The sequence below is a fragment of the Xyrauchen texanus genome, chromosome 12 (genome assembly GCF_025860055.1).
Source record: "Xyrauchen texanus isolate HMW12.3.18 chromosome 12, RBS_HiC_50CHRs, whole genome shotgun sequence".
Lineage (NCBI taxonomy): Eukaryota > Metazoa > Chordata > Actinopteri > Cypriniformes > Catostomidae > Xyrauchen > Xyrauchen texanus.
In genome coordinates, this window is record NC_068287.1 from 24,425,881 (window position 1) to 24,447,116 (window position 21,236).

Sequence of the window (21,236 nt, forward strand, 5' to 3'; positions counted from 1 at the left end):
GGATTGTGCTGCGCTGCTGACCAGCACGCATTCAGAACGTTTACACCTTAAATACAATGTGATCACATACATTTTTGACTACCTCATATTTGTTTTTTGTAATCCGATCACAAAATATTTTAGAACATGTTTACACCTGTATTTAGCACTGACCACTTGTGAAATGCATCCTAATACCAGATGTAAATGGGTATATGCCATTTCAGTGAATAGAGATACAGAAAACCACACAAAAAATTATCACATTTCTTCAGAACACTTGGAATAAAGCACACAAGTCATTCTGATCATATGGACTACTTTTATGATACTTTAATGGTGCCTATTTCTTTCTATCATCAATGCAATTTGTCGCTTTGTATAGGTTCGTCTGCCAAACAAATTCATGTAATGACTGAATTTACTTGTGTTTCAATCTTGCATTGTGCAGATCGTTCAGGACTGACGTGTGTAGAAAAGATCGATAAGTGTCAGGAGATGTACCTGTTAGCCTTTGAGCACTACATCAACCACCGCAAGCACAACATCTCACACTTCTGGCCCAAGCTGCTGATGAAGGTGACAAACTTACGCATGATTGGAGCCTGTCACGCCAGCCGCTTCCTGCACATGAAAGTGGAGTGTCCCACAGAACTCTTCCCCCCACTCTTCCTGGAGGTCTTCGAAGATCAGGAGGTGTGAGCCACAGGGGAACTTGACCAAGAATTTGATCATGAATTTATTTTTGCAAAGCATACCAGAATCATAGTTTTTTTTTTTACCTCATGCAAAGTCGAACTGGGACATGTATTTTTTTCCCCCACCATTGGTACCTTGTCAGTTGTGTTTGGGATTAGTTTTTGGAGTGTCAGTCTACTCACATTTTCGACCCCACTGTCTCCTGTCATTCAGATTCCTCCAACAGACAGTAAAAAGCTAGCATGCATCAACCTACCTCTCATGCCAACATACCTCCCAAGTTCAAAAGGAGCTTATTTTAATAGCGTGACAAGTAGACCTGGACAGTGAATGTTCCTCTCTGAGGAGTCAATGAATCTCAGAGTGCTTTAGAGCCAGCTCAGACATTTTCAACCATCTTTGTTACGGAAATATTTTTCCCATTCATTTTTTCCAGAGGAATTTTATTTCAAAACTTTTCACATAAGAGTTCTAAACATGAACCAAACCAACCAGCTCTGAGGTGAATCACAACTTTACAAACTTTCATGTGAAGTAAAAACAGTATTTGAAAACAGGACAAAAAGATAACTGTGTACTTAATGTCTTTAATGAGGGAATGAACTACAATCCCATGAAGCATTGCAGATGACATAATCTAACTAAAAACTATGGAATAATATAAAAATATATAAAAGTGTTGATTTGAAGTTGTTGATTATAAGTACAGAAAATATATACTTAAAGTTATTGTAAAATATTCAGATATGTACCAACATATAAGTCGTTTGAGAGTGTAGGGCGACTCGATTATGTCATCCACAATACTTGATGCAGTGGGAGATCCCTGCAGAGCTCTTTTGGTGCACTTTGTTGTTCTGTGATTCTCTGATTGGTGGATCATTCCTTGCAGGATTATAGGTAGTTCTTAACCAGGAATTCGGCTGTTAAACAATATTTTTTAAATAAAGTTGAAATAACGTTGTCTGATGACTTCAACAGACACATATACCATTGATTAAGAACTTTGGAGCTCACATTAGGTCTGTATTTAAAGGTTAATAAGTTATTATTAAAAATAAAATTGTTTATGGAAAAAATGAATGGGATGTTTACTTCCGTAGCCTGAATGTTGCTCCCAAAAGCTATTTCAAAACATGTTTAAGCAGGTTCAAGCTGTTTTTGTAAGGACAGAGGAAACCAAGAACAGTATTAAACAACTACATGATTATGCAAAACTTTGCTCTACAAGATAGGCCTAAAAATATTGCTTGGCTCCCTCAAATTATGACAGTATTTTAGCACTCGGCTTCCTCTTTGAACGCATTGAATATCTCCTTTGAAAACATACCTACCTGTATGCACTCATACACTCTGTATATACATTAATATGTTGTGTGAACTTGTATGGGTTCAACCTTCTCATACCTCATATGCACCAGCATATAGACATATATGTAGCAACATGTACATACATGCATGCGTGCTTTTGATTCTATCTGCACCATCTCAACTAACCTCTGGCATTGTATAAAGTTCTCATATACCTTCCTACCTATCATATCTACCTACATGCATACCAATGTACATGTAATGCTTACATGCGATACCTAAGTTGAAAATGTTGTGACCTCATCTTCTGAATAGCCTCTTATTGCTTTTTGCTGTTTGCCTCCATATGACACAAAGAGCTTTTCTCCTTTTTCTCAATAAGCTTTTGGTCTTGGATCTTCATTCCTAGGCACATGCATCTTTTCATCCTGGCCTATAGATATAACATATGAAAGCTCAGCCTACAGAGTATGGTGGTACCATGGTACAGTTATGTTAATACCATGGTACTTTGATATATACAAACTTCATGTACCATGTTATTTAAGTTAATTCAAAGAATAACAAGGTATTACCATGTCCGAAAATCCATTGCCATGGTAATTTTGCTACGTTTTTGTTAATGAGGCCAAACACACTGTCCTAAACAGATGCGACAAGATAAAGTGACAAACGATAAAGCTATCTCTTCCATGTCAATCTGAGTTGATGTCCTAACCAACTGCGACGAGCGACAACACATTTTGTCGATTGAATGGTTTCTATTTCAGCAGCTGGTGCTGGCGCTGGGTAGTCCTGCTCACATTGATAGATTGCAGATGGTATACATCAAATGTTCTGATTAGCTTTAATTGTGCTGCATTGCACAGCATTTCTACTTTCAGTTTTGGCAAACAAATCACTTCTCACTGAAATCTTCTTGTATCTTACCTAGTTTGGATACGTGTAAGTATTACCCCCTAAAATCAATCCATCCTGCTGTTTTTTTTTTTTATTTAATTTTGCAAGTGACTAAGATAATCAGGAAAAGGTACGTGACTCAAAAATCCCTGAATAGTTAATCTTCAAATTTTTTTAAAGTCTTGACAACCTCTTTGCACGAGGAAATGAAATGAGTGTCACTTTCCTCATCATGTCTTCAACCAGACTCTACCTCACCCCTTATTCATGCATTAGAAAGTACATTCACACTCACCTGCCTTGACATAGCCTACATATGCCTGCTTAAACCTTTACACAAGCATATGCACATTTACATTAAGAAGGCATACATTTGTTCACTCATATCAGTAGCGGTTCTAGCGCTTGTGTTGACTTTGTGTGTGGTTAGAGATGAGATGGCTGGTGGAGATAAGGGCCCCCACTTGTCTGTGTGGGTGCCTCGTGCCTTCACCACCACCACCCCCCACCCGCCCCACATGAAAGATGCTGCCCATGTCGCCCATGCCTAAATCTGCCCCTGCCCCTGCTCCTGTTGTCATTTTTCATCTTTTCACTTTTGTGATGTGGGCCCAAATGTCAGTCTTGTTCCCTGTTTCTGAGGACCTGCCAGGCTCTCTTTTGTTCCTGGATAACTGTGGATGAATTTCACTGTGTTGTAACAGAGCTAACAGATTGTTCAGCAAAATAATTTGGTTTAAAGTGATAGTTTACCCTTAAAAATAGAAATTCTGTCATTTGCTCACCCTTATGTCATTTTAAAGCCTGTACGACTTTCTTCTGTGGAACACAAACAGACAAATTACTGACTTAGATTTCAGTCTGTTTCTAACATAAAGGACCAATTTATGGACTTTTGCATCCTTTATGAAGCTCGAAATATTCAGTCCCCATTCATTTTAATTGCAGGGAAAAGAGTGACCAGTACAATCTTCAGAATTTCTCCTTTTGTGTTTGTTCTACAGAAGAAAGAAAGTGAAACAAGTTTTGAACAACATGAGGGTGAGTAAATGAAGGCAGACTTTTATTTTTTTGGGTGAACAATCCCTTTGAGAAAGTTCTGGAGAGAAGCACAGGAAGATGGCCCCAGTGTAATGGCTCTCAGCCAGTAGGTCCTGGAACCTCATTTCTTGTCAGCCCAGTTCTACAGTCCCCATGCCGCCAAACCAGTCCCATTTATGTCCCCTTATTCTTGTAAGAACTGTCAGTCAATCAACCAGAACTTTTCATGCTCAAAACCAAACATGAAGAACTGTACATGAACTCCTGCCCAGCAAAATTCACAGCCAGACCCCAAAGCATCTCTCCAAATAGTTTATTTGGCTCAGTTGTCAGGTTCAAATAGATAGCAGGGTTTTGACCACAGTCGGATGTCTCTTTTTACCTGATACTGTGTCACTGTGATAATGAAGCATGAATGTGACACAGACAAACAAAAGGGCATACAGGACAAACTCACTGTGACTCAGCCAAACTCAGGCATTGAGCATCTATCAGGCCCCAGGCCAGACACCTGACTCAGGCTCAATCCAATCCACCAGCACTGCAGAGATGCACTGCCCACAGTCATAATCTACTGCACCAGCAAGGGTCAGCTGAGCCCTGTCCACAAATCCTGTTATTATAAATGGGGAATCAGAAAGCCATCTTTTCTGGATGTACCAACTTAATTTAAAGCACTTTTTATTAGAACAGAGTTCACTCTCTCACAACTAGCCAAAACAATCACAAAATGCTCTTGAAATGACTCTTAAAAGACTCATTTTACTCGATCTTTTAAAATAAAAATGCGCTTTTTCACCATTGACCTGAACGGTTCTACGCATTTAACGGTTCCAGTAGCAATTGCACTTAAAAACTGTTCAGTACGGCCTGGATTTCTCACCATGGATAGCTAACCGTACTCAGGACAGAGAATCGTTCTGGTGGAACAACTTAAGTGATGTGCCGACCCATGAATGGTCACTTGCCCAGTCAGTCCATTCTAATTCTGATTTCGCTCAACCACAGTGGTAAAGAAACCGAAAACTTTCAGACAAGCCAGGATCGAAACGGAAAGGCTCAATTCCGCAATGAGAACCATTCAGCCTGATGGTGGAAAAGTGGCTAAAAAGTCTGAAAGCAAATTGTCACTTTCAGAATTCAATACTTCCTCCTCAATAAAAGACAACTTATTGAAACTAACCTGCAAAAACATCTAGTTCTGAACTCATTGGCGTTATAAATCTGAAACCACACCAATGATGCCTAGAGGGGGCGAAATCATGAATTACGTTTTTTTCGGGGGAAAAACAAGCGGCCTAGAGGGGGCTAAATCATGACTTTCTCACTCACCAACAAATTTTAGCTGCCTCTGGATCTCTTGTCAACATAAATAGTCTGGGATGTAAGGTCCAAAAGTTCTATAAATGTGTAAAAAAAAAAGAAGTCCTGCCATTCCATTAAGACAGTGACCCTGTTTTATCTCCTGATGAGGAATGTAAAAAATTAAAATAAAACAATCATTCTCTATAAAACACATTTCTGCACTGAGAAAGTCTTGCTGTTATATTCATGCATTTTATGGACTTATAAGACATTTACAGATGGAATGCGTTATTTACGATAGCATGACTGGGATTGTGAATTTTGGACAGTGAATGAATTGTGATAAAGAGGAGCAAATGTTAAAAGAGTGAAACTAATGTGTTAACAAAGTTAATGTCAGGCACTGCATTTTTGTAATTGTTTTCAATATTAACTGTACTGTGGGTGTTTAAATGCTCACTGTGGACAGCCGTAGTGCTTCTTGTGTGTTCAGTCTGGTTTTGCACATCTGATTATAATTAACGCTGTCTGTCTCCCATATCAAGATGCTCTTGCAGGGATCAGTTGATTTTAGATATTTTATACAGAACAAATACCTCTGTTTTGTCAACAGCTGTTCATGCCTCACGTAAAAATTATACATGTGGGAAGTTTGATTTAGAGCCACACTCATTTCTAATGTATAAATATAAGTGTTAAAGGGATAGTTCACCCAGGAATGAAAATTCTGTCATCATTTACTCACCCTCACTGCAATATACATTTTTATGTTCAGCAAGTGACATGTATGTATTATTTTGCTTTAAAGGGGTCATATAATGATGGTACATGCACTTTTTCAAGTTGATTGTACTGAAATGTGTGTTGGCTGTGCCTGTACACAACCATCCTATTATGATAAAAATCCATCCAGTGTTTTTGTTTTAATCTCCTTATATATTTTCCCCCTGCCTCAAATCGAGCCGTTCGACCGTGTGACGTCACACGGTCGGACGCCCCTCCCAGGATTGTTGATTGACAGCAGTGTTTCAACACAGACCCGCCCTCGCTCGTGAGCGAGCTGTCAATCATAGTCCGTCATCATTGTTGATACACTGGAGCAGAATCGCGCCTAAGCGATTGTGGTGTCCTGTTCTTCGGTGTAATAACGAACACAGCAGTCATTTTGATGTTCCTAAATCTGAACCGCTGAAGACGCAGTGGCTGAGTTTTGTTTACGATGGGAATATTCCCCACGAGCAACGTCAATGCGTTCATGTTTGCTCGAATAATTTTTCACCAGACTGCTTTATAAACGAGGGTCAGTATAAAGCTGGTTTTGCTAAGAAGCTGCTGCTGAAAAAAGATTCGGTACCAACTATTTATATTCCCTCTGCACCTCCAGAAGAAGTAAGTGTAACGTTTTATTAACCTTTATATTAATCTTTGCAAATCGCTTGCACGCTTCACAATGAATGTGGCTAATGTTTACGGAGGGGCGGGGTGACCAAAACTCATTATCATTTAAAGTCATATGCACTGAAACGGCGTGCTGAAATCAGAGCTGTTTTTGAGCAGGTAAAATTAGTGTTTTCTTAAAATACTAATGAGAATTTTTAATAAAAGTATATTACAAAGTTTTCATTTAGACCCTAAAGATTCATATTAACTTGTACAAAAATGGCATTATATGACCCCTTTAAAGGGTTAGTTCAGCAAAAAATGACAATTCTGTCATCATGTTGGTCCAAACTTGTATTGACTTCTGTGGCACATAAAATGAGATGTTAGACAGAACTTTAACCTCAGTCACCATTCACTTTCCTTGCTTTTTTTCCCCTCAATATAATTAAAGTGAATGGTGAATGAGCCTAACATTCTACCTACTGTAATGTCTTTTGTGTTTTATTGAAGAAAGAATGTCATATGGGTTTGGAGAAAGGGTGAGTAAATTATGACAGAAATTTAATTAAAGGTTGAACAATCACTGAAACAATGCTTGTACCTACACTTTCTCCACAAAAATAGTTCTGTAATGACAAACACATGAAAAGTAACTTGTATCGCAATACAAAGCTTGCACAGTTGTTCATAAAATGTATACGTGTGTGCACTGTGTCCTTTTCTTACCTGTGGATATGTTAGACCAAGATAATGTATGTACAGAACACTAATTTTTCCGCTAGTCATGCTCAAACAGGAAGTGGTGTTGAGATGACATCTTCTGTTTAGTGTTATGGGTCAGTGGTGAACATCTAGTTCTCTGTTAAATCATCCTTTGTATCATTGTATGTTATCCCACTATGAAACTGTCTCATAGTACCAACCTGTAGTGGATGAAGGCCCTTGGTCACCATGAGGCTATTTCCCACAATGCCTCAGTTAAGTGGATTATTGGATGCAATGCAGACTTTGTTTGTTTTTCTTTTAATATTTACATTTTTTAAAGCAAAGCTAGAAAGATCAAACTGACTTTTAAACAATTGGGTCTTTTGAACTAATGGCCTTCAGTGGACTGTTTGTGGCTTGGTAAAAAAAATAAAACATTCTCTCTGCTGTTATAATTGCCTGAGGTCAAAACTGAAGTTTATAGTTGAGATTAATTATCTTTTCACATGGAGAAACCAACACTATCAAGTAAGAATGTGTAATATTAGAAAATGTCCTTTTCGCAGCTATACAATCAAAATGAATTGATGTGTACAACATCATACCAATCAGAGGATAGCAGAGAAAATGTGGGAAGGGTTTATGAGTAACTCAGGTATGTGTGCTACTTTTCACTTTAATAAATGTTTAATAAATTATTGTTGTATGTTGTGAAGACCTCTTGTCTTGAACTCTTCAATTATGTTGTCAATCACATTCAAATCAAAATTTGTCATAGCTAGTCAAATCAAAAATTGTATCTAAAGTAGCAAATAGACCGCTGATGTTTCCAGCATCAGCTTTATCTTTACAGCGAATGATTTCCAACAACTTTACCAAAAACTTTATTTTACTTTTACTTTTATTTTTGTGTAGGCAACTTCTCTAGACTATTCCACTGTAACATACTCTTATGGCAACAAGAACAGTTTATTTAACATAAAATCTGACATCATCTTGTTGATGCAGTTTAAAGGGGGTTGTATTAGAGAAATTTGCTATCTTCAAGGTATCGTTCATCCAAAAATTATCATTCTTATTTTATTTACTCACCCTCATGCCATCTCAGATGTACATGACTTTCTTTCATCTGTGGAACTCAAAGATTTTTAGAAGTATATTTCAGTTCTGTAGGTCCATACAATGCAAGTGAATGGTGACCAGAAATTTTAAGCACCAGAATAACACATAAAGGCAAAAAAAAATGTAATCCATATGACTTCAGTGTTTAAATCCATGTCTTCAGAATTAATATGTGTTTTTTTTTACTACAAATCTCAACAAAACAGAATAACTGTAGACTATGTCACTGTTTAATAACACTAACTGAAAACACAAGTAAAGTGGGATAAAAAAGGTACATGATTAATGCTGACAGCTTTCCTTCACATTCCAATCTGTCATTTAGCTGGCAAAGCTGATGCAGTGATCCATCATTGGGTCCAATTTCACATTTCTCTCTTACTGTGGCCAGTACAGCACGTCTATTTATTCTGTGATGAAGCATTAGGTATGTTATGACTAGTGCAGCCAACCTTTGTGACAGTGTACAAACACCTTACCTGTAACACAAATTGGAGACTAATGTGAAAATCTTGATATATATATATATATATAAAATATGTATTACAAATGTAAATGATCTCATCATTTACTCACTCTCTTGATACCCCAGATGCGTATGACTTTCTTCTTCTGAACAAAAAACAAAGATTTTAAGAAGAATATGGGATGGCATGAGGGTGGGTAAATGATGAGAGAATTTTCATTTTTGGGTGAACTAACATTTTAAACTGGTTTAAGCAACTTAACAGGTTAAGGCGAAGACACAGTGGTGGAAAGGGAAAACTGGGAGTATAAAAGAAACCTTAAAAAGACCTATCTTAACATATAGCCCAGTCAGGTAATTGTTAGGCTGAAAATTATAACAGTTAGTTCAAATCCTGGAATTGGATTGGTCAAGTGGCATTCCAGGCACACTTATATTAAGTATAACAACACTGGGACACTTAAATTAAAATGAATGGGACACATCTATTAAAATGAATGGGGAAAATTAGAATGCCCAAGGCAGCCAACAGTCAGCGGATGTAGAAAGGAAGTCCCGCCTTACAGGTAAAAGAACCAATCACCTTTTAGATAAAGACGTCGCCTGTGAATCAACTCGACAACGTGCATTAACTGTACAAGCCTAGAAAATTGCGTTTATAGCGTAATCTCAGGTGGAGAGAGAGTACCAAAGATGACAGACAGTGGCCTGACTTGCTAGAACTTTGGTCGTTCTCATTCACGAAATAACGGAAGTGAACAAGAACGATTCATCTACACCACTTATTCGAAACAAAATAAAGCTGAGAACAAAGTTGTAGCAGACACTACTTAGAAGAGACAGCCGCTTGTATTAAAATTAATGGGATAAATTTGAACTCAGATTTGAACTCAAATTTGAACTACATCCATTTTCCTATGACTATCCCGGGAAAGACTTCATTAAAATTTTATAGGGCATGCAGAAGTCTCTTTTTCACAGCCAGAAGCTTCCACCCTCATTTTGTGTTATCAAACCACTAGATGGCATCACACTTCATATGATGGAATATAAAAGTCCACACATAAAATAAACAGTATATACATCTTTTTGTTTTTTTTTTTGGTTCTAAGTTGGATCACAGTTATTTAAATAAACCTCATTAGCATTCAGAATATCAATGGACAAATGACAATAATTTAATAAGCATAATTATATTAGTAGTAGTAGTATTAGAAGGCAAGTAATAGGGTACAATGGGGCTAAAGGTACACCTTCAGGTAAATATACTTTTGTCTGTTCCAAAAATGTATCAAGGTAGAAAAAAAATACATTTATTTTTATATTAGGGGCAACAGTTTTAGTGCAAAATGTGATAATTAATGCAAATTAATTTTGAGACAGCAAGATGCTTTTTTTGAGCATAATATTTGACAGTGATGTAATTGATAATATTTAGAATAGCCACTTTAGAAAATGGTTTACAATTTCTGTTAATTTCAAACACATTTGGCATTTTATAACATCAAATTATTCTATAAACAAATGAATCTCCACTGTGATTAGATCAGGCAATGTGAGCCCACTTTGAACATTCTTCGTAACAAATCTTTTAAATGTTTTAACCCTAAATACTATCCATTCACCTATTGGACAGTTATTGAAAAACTTTCGATTTAATCACCTTGAACAAAACTGAAAATGTTAATAAGTATTTTGTCAAGAAATAAATCATAATAAATAATAAATCATTTCATGGATTTTCATTAGCTACATAATTTTGCAGCATTAAAAAAATTATAAAATATAAAATTGAATTGCCTCAATTTCAAACTTTAGACATCTCACGAATCCAGAATATTTTGCCGTGCATAGTGACAAAAAGTTGTTTAGGAAAGTGCTGTGGTAGTTTTTGTTGCTATTTAGTGTTTTGGGAGAAAATAAAGTCAACTGTTCCTTTTACCTTGGGGGGAGTTTAACCCCATTGTACCTTATTTGTAGTAGCATGCTCTTATAGTCATATATGTTATGAACATACACTCACCTAAAGGATTATTAGGAACACCTGTTCAATTTCTCATTAATGCAATTATCTAATCAACCAATCACATGGCAGTTGCTTCAATGCATTTAGGGGTGTGGTCCTGGTCAAGACAATCTCCTGAACTCCAAACTGAATGTCAGAATGGGAAAGAAAGGTGATTTAAGCAATTTTGAGCGTGGCATGATTGTTGGTGCCAGACGGGCCGGTCTGAGTATTTCACAATCTGCTCAGTTACTGGGATTTTCACGCACAACCATTTCTAGGGTTTACAAAGAATGGTGTGCAAAGGGAAAAACATCCAGTATGCGGCAGTCCTGTGGGCGAAAATGCCTTGTTGATGCTAGAGGTCAGAGGAGAATGGGCCGACTGATTCAAGCTGATAGAAGATCAACTTTGCCTGAAATAACCACTCGTTACAACCGAGGTATGCAGCAAAGCATTTGTGAAGCCACAACACGCACAACCTTGAGGCGGATGGGCTACAACAGCAGAAGACCCCACCGGTACCACTCATCTCCACTACAAATAGGAAAAAGAGGCTACAATTTGCAAGAGCTCACCAAAATTGGACAGTTGAAGACTGGAAAAATGTTGCCTGGTCTGATGAGTCTCGATTTCTGTTGAGACATTCAGATGGTAGAGTCAGAATTTGGCGTAAACAGAATGAGAACATGGATCCATCATGCCTTGTTACCACTGTGCAGGCTGGTGGTGGTGGTGGTGTAATGGTGTGGGGGATGTTTTCTTGGCACACTTTAGGCCCTTTAGTGCCAATTGGGCATCGTTTAAATGCCACGGCCTACCTGAGCATTGTTTCTGACCATGTCCATCCCTTTATGGCCACCATGTACCCATCCTCTGATGGCTACTTCCAGCAGGATAATGCACCATGTCACAAAGCTCGAATCATTTCAAATTGGTTTCTTGAACATGACAATGAGTTCACTGTACTAAAATGGCCCCCACAGTCACCAGATCTCAACCCAATAGAGCATCTTTGGGATGTGGTGGAACAGGAGCTTCGTGCCCTGGATGTGCATCCCACAAATCTCCATCAACTGCAAGATGCTATCCTATCAATATGGGCCAACATTTCTAAAGAATGCTTTCAGCACCTTGTTGAATCAATGCCACATAGAATTAAGGCAGTTCTGAAGGCGAAAGGGGTCAAATACAGTATTAGTATGGTATTCCTAATAATCCTTTAGGTGAGTGTATACTATATATATATATATATATATATATATATATATATATATATATATATATATATATATATATATATATATATATATATATATATATATATATATATGCCTACTTTATTAAATAATACATGTCATTAGAATAGCAAAATATGCATGTGTGAATAAAAACATGGATAAATATTGTCAATGATGAAAGATAGTGACAACAAATTCTTACATTGATTGTTTTTATTTAAATTCTAGAGATCACTGTTATACAGTAGAAACAAGCCTTTCTAACTGTAGACTCCTCCAGCACTGGCCACAGAGGAACGATTGGCATATTTATTTTGCCGATAACCGATAATTACGATATATATATCGGTCTATCTCCTAATTGAAAACATTGTTTCTTAAGTCTGTTGTTTTAACGGAGGAAAAATTATATGCAATAGACAGATAAACAGTCCAGATAAATTAAAATTGTGAAGCAGCTGAAGTTGCAGGCTTTGCAATATCTGATAGAGGGTACAGCCAGACAACCAAGAGGCAACAAGACAATGCATTTTATTCAAATTCCTAGAGCATACAAAATTCAAGTTCAGAGCAGTCAGGCTGTTACTTCCAGTCTTTAAAAAAAAAAAAAAAAAAACACCCCATGAATCCGTGAGCAAAAAAACTTTGTCAACAACCTAAATCTGTATGAAGAGGAACTTGAGGAAAGCTTGACTGTAAGTAAACAGTGCTGAAAGGTGTGATCTGAAACAGAGTGTACTGATAAGAATCAGTAGTGGGGAATTGGACTGTAGATTGTCCTACAAATCCAGTCACATCATCTGAGCTCTTGGCATTGGGTCTTGATGATGACCAGGGTACCAGTGTCCAAAAGAATTAATATATCCAGCAGAATGGATGGGAGCACCCTTGGTTGACATGGAAACGTCCCACAGGGGTGGCATTCCTGGTGAACATGGTGGCCCAGAGTTTGGAGCTGCTTGAAGGTGTTCTCCCTCTGGTCCGCTTGAGCCATGCTTCATTATCTTTTTGAATTTGGAACGTTTGTTCTGGAACCATATCTTTACCTGTAACAAGGGATTAGCATTTCTTAAAACGCATATCTTTCATCTCTATTCAAACTATAATTTTATTGTTAAAAATATGAATGTATTTTCAATAATTATTGCATTTATTGCAAAAAAAAAAAAAAAAAAAAAACATTTTAACAAGTACATTTTATTACCCCAATACATTTATGTGCAATTGATGTCCATGTTCTACAGAGGTACACTGTGAAAAGTGCTAAGCTACAACTGTTGCCTGATTTAGCTATTTCTATCTGTTCTAACCCTTAAAATTAGTTTTGTTGCTGTCAACCATTGTGTTCATTTTGATTCAGTGATATTAAATAATATTTTTGGCTTGAAGCAAAACAGTTAATGTAAATATTAATACATTTTTAGGCCATTTTTTTTTCAGTGTATTATAACAACAGCACTCTTTATACTTGACAGTAATTTATACACATTTGGGGATACGTAGTAGATTTCTAAATTATGTACATTTTGTAATAGATAAATATGTAAAAATTAAAAAGTTTAAGACAGAACAAAATAGGCTTTGTGTTTGCTATATATTCTGCTCACTCCAAAAAAAAAAAAAACTCTTTGGCTGAACTTGATTCAATCATGGACAGCGGTTCCACGTGTTTGAATTAGCTTTCTGAACATAAAATTACTACCGCATGTAACACAAACACTTTTTGCGGAAAGAACCTAGTTGCATTGGGTAATCCCAACAAAATTAGACATGTCATTGTAACTCTAAATAAATCTCTTTTAATATTTTATGCACAAACTAGTGACAGTATGGCCCTGTATCCACTTGGTATCAAGATGCGTTTCAGGTGATCCGATCACATGTGGCCTGCCCTAAATACAGGTCTAAATGGGTTGTAAAATGTTTTGTGATCAGATCACAAAAATAACATACGAATGTGGTTCAAAACACCAGATCACATTTGATGTGTAATCGCTAATCTGTCCTGTATGCATTCTGGATGTTGTGAAGCTCCACCCCTCACCTGTCAATCAACCGCTGCACTAAAACAAGAGTTTGAGCTTTGCCGTTTACAAGCGGCTTTAAAAGGAAATAACCATGTGATCGTACCATTTTAAAAAGCGGATACAGATCTTCTTTGGTGTGTCTGATATCAACACAGATGAGAAGCACGAACACCTGAATACAGATAATCCACTAAAATAAAGGATAATTCTGATAGACATGTTGCGTTTGTGCTTAGATTAAAATTCAACCGTATCTGGGAGAAACAGTGCACTGTTTTTTACACTTTCTTTGTCTTTTCTGACTTTGTTGCACTTCATGCAGTAACGCAATAACATAGTGACTGATGTATGTGGTCATGAAACAGAGACCCTCACCTCCAAATCCAAACACAAGTGGTCACAGGAGACACATTAAAGTGACCAGGTGTAAATGGCAATGCGTCTTACCTAACCACATGTGATCGGATCACCCAGACTGCATCTTAATAGCAGGTAAAAAAAGGGACAGCTTTAGCATGCTAAATGCACTACAGGGTATAATTTAGTAACTATGTTATGGTTAGCACAGCATTTGTTTAATGAAGTGAACAATCAATTTCATGTGCAACATAAACCTATTTTTATTATTAGCTGAAACTTCAGTCTTCACCATAATGGTAACCCCCAAAACTCCAACATAACAGAAACTCTTCTAAATCTCAACATAACATAACAATACATTAAAACATATATTCATCTTGCACAAAAACATAAAATAACACTTAATTTTAACATTTACTCTCTTTATTGAGTCTCATGCTAAGCATGCTGGGAAATGGAAATCACCTGCCCAGTTTCATCAATGCTACATTAACACCACAACAAGTGTAGTCTCAACTCAAATGGAGTTTGTAAACTTCCATTTTACAAATTTAAATGAATAGAACACAATGAAATTGGGTTTTTATTAAATGTTCTTGAATTGTGTTTCTTTAGTTTTTGTGTGAGTGCATACATTTTTACAAGATCAATACAATGGCAGATTTTATTCTTATGTTTTCATACCCACACAGTGAACATGAGCTCTTTGTTATTGCAGATTTTTTTTGTTAAAAAAACGGAATTAACAAAAGATCACATGCACAAGTGAGAATTTCTGCCAGCAGCTTTACAGCATGAAATTCTGTGGAACAACAAGGCTTTTGCCAACACAGGCTTGCTGCAAGTGAGGGGAAAAAGCTTGACAGTTTTTTGGATGCAAAAAAAATCCAAATTTGAATGCACATACTTGAGATCAGTCCAACATTTTATGAACTCTTCCCAGCACAAACTGCTGTGCATGCATTTTCAAAGATATGTGATGTAAACAAGTCTTGATATTACCAACATATTTAATGTCTTAATGATGTGACCAGTAATGAGAAAATTCATGCTAATTTGGAATTTACAATGGATCTTAAAAGAGTGACACCCACAGAGCTGTTAAATCTCCTGTAATGAAACATAATTACATTGATGTTTTTCACAAGACTGTTTGATTGGTTGAAAGTCCAATTATCCTTTTAAAAGTTCAGTCTGCACACTGACACCCAAAATAATTACTTTAATGTAGGCATTCAATAGTTATTTTTTTTTTTCATTTGATAACACTCTTGCAGCATTCTCATCAGAGCACCTAGGAATTGTGGTGCGGCCTCATATTCTTGTACTTTCTTGCTTTTTTTTATTACTAAAACTCTTTCTGTGTGTATTATTATCAGACAATGGATGGAACAAGCTGTCTAGGCTAAAAGGCAAGGTCCCAGAGGCAACATTCAAAAGTTTAAAACGCTATTATGATTTCTATGACTTGTCATATTTAAATTGAACAAATGTGCTGCAGTTACTGCCGTGGATTCCTTTATAGTGCAACTATTAAGAGTAACTTGACCACACACAATTACATAACTGTATATCCTCAATTTTTGATGTCTGTTCATCTGAAAATATTTGAGCCTGTCCCACAGATAATCATTAATTGTAAATGCCCTCAGGTGTAGACAACAATGAATCAAATGTATGGTTCACTTTCAAACAGTATAGTACATTACCATGTACTTTGGGAGGTTTCATTTAATTTATTTACTCAAAATAATTAGATTATAATTATTATGTTATGACATTAAGAGCATTAAGAAACAATGATGTGAAGTTTAGGACAAGATCTAAAAAATATATATCAATGTTTGCATGTAATATTTTTTTTATTTTGAATATTGCTTCCATTTCTGTTCAATTACTGTGTTTGTTATAGGCCTACTTTATTATGAGGGATAAATGGCATCCCATTCATGATTCTTCGATTAGGGGAACTTTTTTGTTCATTATGGATTTTAGGATTAAAAATTTTTAATTATGATCTGAGAATAACAACTTTGAAGAAGTCAAAGGTGCCCTTAATTGAAGAATTGCCTATTTATTATTTACTAGAAAATTCATGATATAGAGAACTTGTGTGGTAGGTGCATGGATTAGAATTTTTCCAGCGCCTTCAGTGTATCCTTTCATTTTAGTTTTTGAAATGTAGAATGAAATCAAGTAAATGGGCAATTTAAGCTTGGTGAATTGGATTTATCTATTTAGATTGTGTGTTTTTGTGTCACTGTACATAACTCACTGGAATATCTGTGATAAGGGGTCAAAGTTGTGCACATGCACACCTTAGTGTGACACCAAAACAACATTCTTTCACTTTGAATGGGTATGACATGAAAGTCACAGCACATATGATGTTCTCTGAAAACCTCTAAAAAAGCTAAAATATAATTTGACTCTCAATGGATAATGTCTTAGGTGTTATATTTGATAGCAATCTGTACTTTGAAAACCACATTTCCAATTTTCTTAAAACAGCGTTCTTCTATCTCAGAAATATTACTAAGATATGACACATGCTCTCTGTTTCTAATGCCAAAAAAATTATTTATGCATTCATGACCTCAAGACTATAGTAATGCATTACTGGGAGGATGTACTGCAGGTTCCATAAATAAACTTCAGTTAGTTCAAAATGCACCAGCTAGACTGCTGACTAAATCCAAAAAGAATTATCATATCAGCCCAATCTTAGTGTCGCTACATTGGCTAACTGTTCAATTTCGTATTCATTTTAAAATACTCCTAAGTACTTACAAAGCCTTAAATGGTATAAATCCACAATACTTATGTGGCCTTCTATCACGCTATATTCCATCACGTTCACTAAGATCGCAAAATTCTGGCCTGTTAATAAAACCTAGAATATCAAAATCCACAAAAGGAGGTAGATCCTTTACCTATTTGTCTCCTAAACTATGGAATAGCCTTCTGAAGATGGTTCGGGACTCATACACACTCTTTCAGTTAAAGTCTAGGCTAAAGACTCAGCCACGCCTCTTTTCAGCCAGGCATACACCTAATTGATCTATCAACTCATAGTTATGCTGCATTAGTTAGGTCTGCCTGAACCGGAAACACTTCTCATACTCTCTAATCATGTTTTAAAATGAATGGCATCTACACTAATATTATTCTATTTGTTTCCCTGTCTTAACCTCAGGATACATATCCTGAGGTTACCAGAGCATGGCAAATCCAGCTCTGGTCCTGCATGATGTCCAAATACAGTTCTGTATGATGTCTAACTTCAGTCCTGCCTGATGTTCGACTCCCACTACTACATGTTGCTGAGTGATGATGACTAACTGCAGCCTGTGCCAGCCAGATATCACTTCAGTCTGCTATGATGGACATCACAGAGGATGAACTGATGCCAGCACAAACCATCAGACATGGGATACTTCACTTGACACTTCCTGAAACTTGGACTTAAAATGGACTGCACCAGAAATTAATCTGCCACAAGCTTACAGTCAAACTGCAGTGCACCTTACTGACCTCTGCCTGCATCACCTTGGTCAAAGGATGGACTACACTCTTAAAATGGAGTATGTCGATAATAAATTGATTGCAGCCTTCATCAGCCAATTAGCAATAGATAAATCATCTGTTTGCACTTCCGCAGTTAATTAAGAATAAAAGTTCTATGACTTTAGGAATTAATCTTACAGTTAATACAATATATTTTTGTTTAAACATTAGCACCTAACACTTAGTTAATTTATTCATTTTAAATTTTGACTTGTAAAACACATAAATAACTAATATTGGTATTATATTAATGCTGTTTAGCCAGAGGGGAACTGGCCACCACAGTTAGCATGGTTTCCCCCAAGGTTTTTTTCTCCTTTAACCAACGTCATATGGAGTTTTGTGTTCCTTGCCACAGTCTCCTTAAGCTTGCTCATTAGGGGACTAAATATAAATATAATTATTTTCTATTATTTATTTTAAGGCACAATTTACAATCATGTCTCTTTTTTTTAAAACCGTACTATTATGACTCGAAGACTTTACAGGTTTTTCTGTTGAAGCATAATTTTCTGTAATGCTGCTTTGATAAAGTGCTATACAAATAAAAATGACTTAATTTTCTGAAATTGGTTAATTCATTAGTGCTTAAATCTTGCAATTTACAGCGTAAATCTAGCTATTTTTCATATTTTTATTAAAATATTTAATATTTTTAATTATTTTGTGTACATATCTAACATTATTGTTATATTAGGCCTACTCTTACATATATTTTTTCCTCTTTTTGAAAGGTGTGGAAATGTAATAGTGGAGTTGTTCTGTTGCTATTGGATAAAATGAACACAAAAATAATATTCGCTATGATCTCCCATTCACCACTATAAAAGTTGACCCCGCTATAGTTCACTTCCGAGTTACAAACCCAGGAAATGTGAAAAGGTTCGTTGGCGTCCTTAAACACTCAGTCACTCATTTTTTTATTTATAGCCTATAGGCCTTTAAAGTGTTTTTTTGAATGTGAAACAAAGTGTGAAAGCTATTGCAGTGTAACATTATTCTTGTGGAAGTATCAATATTATGGATAGCCTATATAAAACCTGGACTGCAATTATTTATTATTTATGCTTATCAAAGTTATAATATTTTTGTCTGTTACGACTTTCACTTCCTCTAGATAGTCAGGTTTGATCGTCTTCTCGGCGCTCCGCCAAGGCCCGCGAGGAGCCCCAGGGCCGATCCGAGGACCTCACTAAACCATCCAATCGGTAGTAGCAATGGGCGGTGTGTAGAAAGGGCAGGGACTTAATCAACCTGAGCTTATGACCCGCGCTTACTGGGAATTCCTCGTTGATGGGGAAATAGTTGCAATCCCCATTCCTTATCAAGAGTAGAGTTCAGCGGGTTACCCGCGCCTCTCGGTGCAGAATAGGCATACGCTGATCCTCCCAATGCAGCCCCGGACATCTAAGGGCATCACAGACCTGTTATTGCTCCATCTGGTGTGGCTGCCGACACAGACCGCACCGCATAACAATTTAGCATGCCAGAGTCTCGTTCGTTATCGGGATTAACCAGAAAAATCGCTCCACCAACTAAGAACGGCCACGCACCACCACCCACAGAATCGAGAAATCGAGCTTATTACTAATTTTAAGTACTAAAAAAATATTATCAAACTGTGTCCAGCATTTTGTGTAACCTTGTTGCTGCATTTTTGTGTCTGTTCCCACCAAGCGCTCTTGTCCTTTTTGAATGTATCCAACACATTTACTGAAGTAAAACACTTTTTTTTATTATTAATAATTTTAAGTACCAAAAATGTATTAACAAACCGTGTCCAGCATTTTGTGTAACCCTATTGCTGCATTTTTTTTTTTTTTTTTTTTTTTTTTTTTGCCACATTACAAAAAAATGTAACATTCCATATCATTATTAGCCTACATAATTTGGGAGCTTTCTATAGCATGGCGGGAAGACAAAATAATCTCATTCCATTTTCTAAATGTTTACACAAATATTAGTGTTGACAGTATACAGTTAAGCACAACCATTCACAAATTCACTGTCCAAAAATTATCAAACAAATAATATTCTTCAATATGTGGAAAAGTGTGGGTGTGGGTGTGGGTGTGGATGTGGAGGTGAGTGTGAGTGTATGTCTGTCTATGTGTGGCCCTGCGATGGACTGGCGACCTGTCCAGGGTGTCCCCCGCCTTTCGCCCAATGTTAGCTGGGATAGGCTCCAGCCCACCGCGACCCTGTACACAGGATAAGCGGTTGACGATGGATGGATGGATATGGAAAATATAATTTCATCAGTAATTATAAACCAACATTTGGTCCCAAACTAGCAAGTCCTCACAGAGATTGCTTTATTTATGCTAAATCTGCATTATGCCATCTGTTTTATTTAAAATTTTGTATGCGATTTGTATGTTTATTTTTATTTTAATTGCTAATAACTGAAACACACAAAGAAGAGTTTTAAAGTGTATACAGATATGTTCCAAATTTTGGTAACCGGGTTATAAAAAGACGTAAACCTAATAGTTCGACCATGAGGTGAACTACCAACCCGCACACAGTGGAATTTAGGTATAGCAATTTTAGCAACCCTTAGAGGCTACGCTTTTTATTCTGGGATATAGCATAGTGTATATTGGCTTTGCAACAATCCAAATGGATTAATATAATTTGTTTTGTATCCCACGTTCTGTGATGAACTGAAAGAAAGATCCGTTTTAATTACAGGAGAAGAATTAACTTGTGGTCCGAGGCTCTCGTTGATTTGTCTAATGCGTAATACTTACCTGCTTCTAAAGTGCTATTATCTCTAGTTCTTCATTTAAGGACTGTGTTCATTTGTTTACCATGACTGTTTGTCATTTATTTGCTTGTTTATTTGATTGTTTTACTGTCCCATTTTACCTGAACGCAGTGTTGTTTGGCGGACATTTGTCACTCAGGTCTTGGGCGTTAACAGAAATTTTTGTGACAGAAGAGACCTGACTCAGCGCATAAGCATTAGATTAAGCATTAGAACAGATCGTGCTGCTCTAAATTATAGCCTACGACGTTGTTGAAGATTATTTTTTTTCTTCTTCTTCACTTTGAGAACATCCCCAAGAGACTGCATAGCGTAAAGACCGAGATATTTGCCATGCATCTTTAGTTTAATCTCA

The 21,236-nt window shown here is 36.6% G+C and overlaps 2 protein-coding genes across 3 annotated transcripts in view; one reads left to right on the plus strand and one right to left on the minus strand.

Moving 5' to 3' along the window:
* LOC127652744 (thyroid hormone receptor alpha-A-like) overlaps positions 1-8,030 on the plus strand; it is a 79,592-nt gene extending 71,562 nt beyond the window's left edge. For both annotated transcript variants that reach the window (XM_052139092.1, XM_052139093.1), the window contains one exon: positions 431-8,030. In XM_052139092.1, the coding sequence (XP_051995052.1) occupies positions 431-681 (251 nt within the window). In that variant the 3' untranslated portion in view covers positions 682-8,030. The remainder of the gene's footprint in view (positions 1-430) is intronic.
* Positions 8,031-12,365: 4,335 nt separating this feature from the next.
* Positions 12,366-21,236, minus strand: part of LOC127653165 (homeobox protein Dlx4a) — a 40,272-nt gene continuing 31,401 nt past the window's right edge. Inside the window, exon 4 of the mRNA XM_052139731.1 lies at positions 12,366-13,203. Coding sequence (XP_051995691.1) covers positions 12,949-13,203 — 255 coding nt within the window. The 3' untranslated portion in view covers positions 12,366-12,948. The remainder of the gene's footprint in view (positions 13,204-21,236) is intronic.